The 226-nt window shown below is 61.1% G+C and overlaps 1 protein-coding gene across 1 annotated transcript in view; it reads right to left on the bottom strand.

Annotated features, from left to right (window-relative positions):
* Window positions 1–222, bottom strand: part of LOC103799598 (bromodomain-containing protein 4-like) — a gene marked incomplete at both ends in the record, with an annotated part of 3,931 nt that extends 3,709 nt beyond the window's left edge. Inside the window, one exon of the mRNA XM_009071935.1 lies at window positions 193–222. Coding sequence (XP_009070183.1) covers window positions 193–222 — 30 coding nt within the window. The remainder of the gene's footprint in view (window positions 1–192) is intronic.
* Window positions 223–226: the final 4 nt, after the last annotated feature.

The raw sequence follows: 226 nt of genomic DNA, 5'->3' as shown, positions 1-226 counted from the left end.
AACTTTGACTTGGTACTCGTCAACGTTGACTTGGGACTCCTCAACGTTGACTTGGGACTCGTCAGGGCAGGGGTTGGCACTGGACGCTCTCCAAGCTCCATCCCAACCCCTTCCCACAGTTGACCATGGACCCAGTTGACCACCCACGGCGTTCTCCCCCCCGGCTAACGAAGGTTAACCACGGCGACTGACCTTGACAGGCTGCGCGGGCGCGGGGATGACGGGC

Source organism: Acanthisitta chloris, unplaced genomic scaffold (assembly GCF_000695815.1).
Source record: "Acanthisitta chloris isolate BGI_N310 unplaced genomic scaffold, ASM69581v1 scaffold32403, whole genome shotgun sequence".
In the NCBI taxonomy this organism is placed as follows: domain Eukaryota; kingdom Metazoa; phylum Chordata; class Aves; order Passeriformes; family Acanthisittidae; genus Acanthisitta; species Acanthisitta chloris.
The sequence above is the reverse complement of the archived record's forward strand: the minus strand, read 5'-3'. Positions and strand labels throughout refer to the sequence as shown.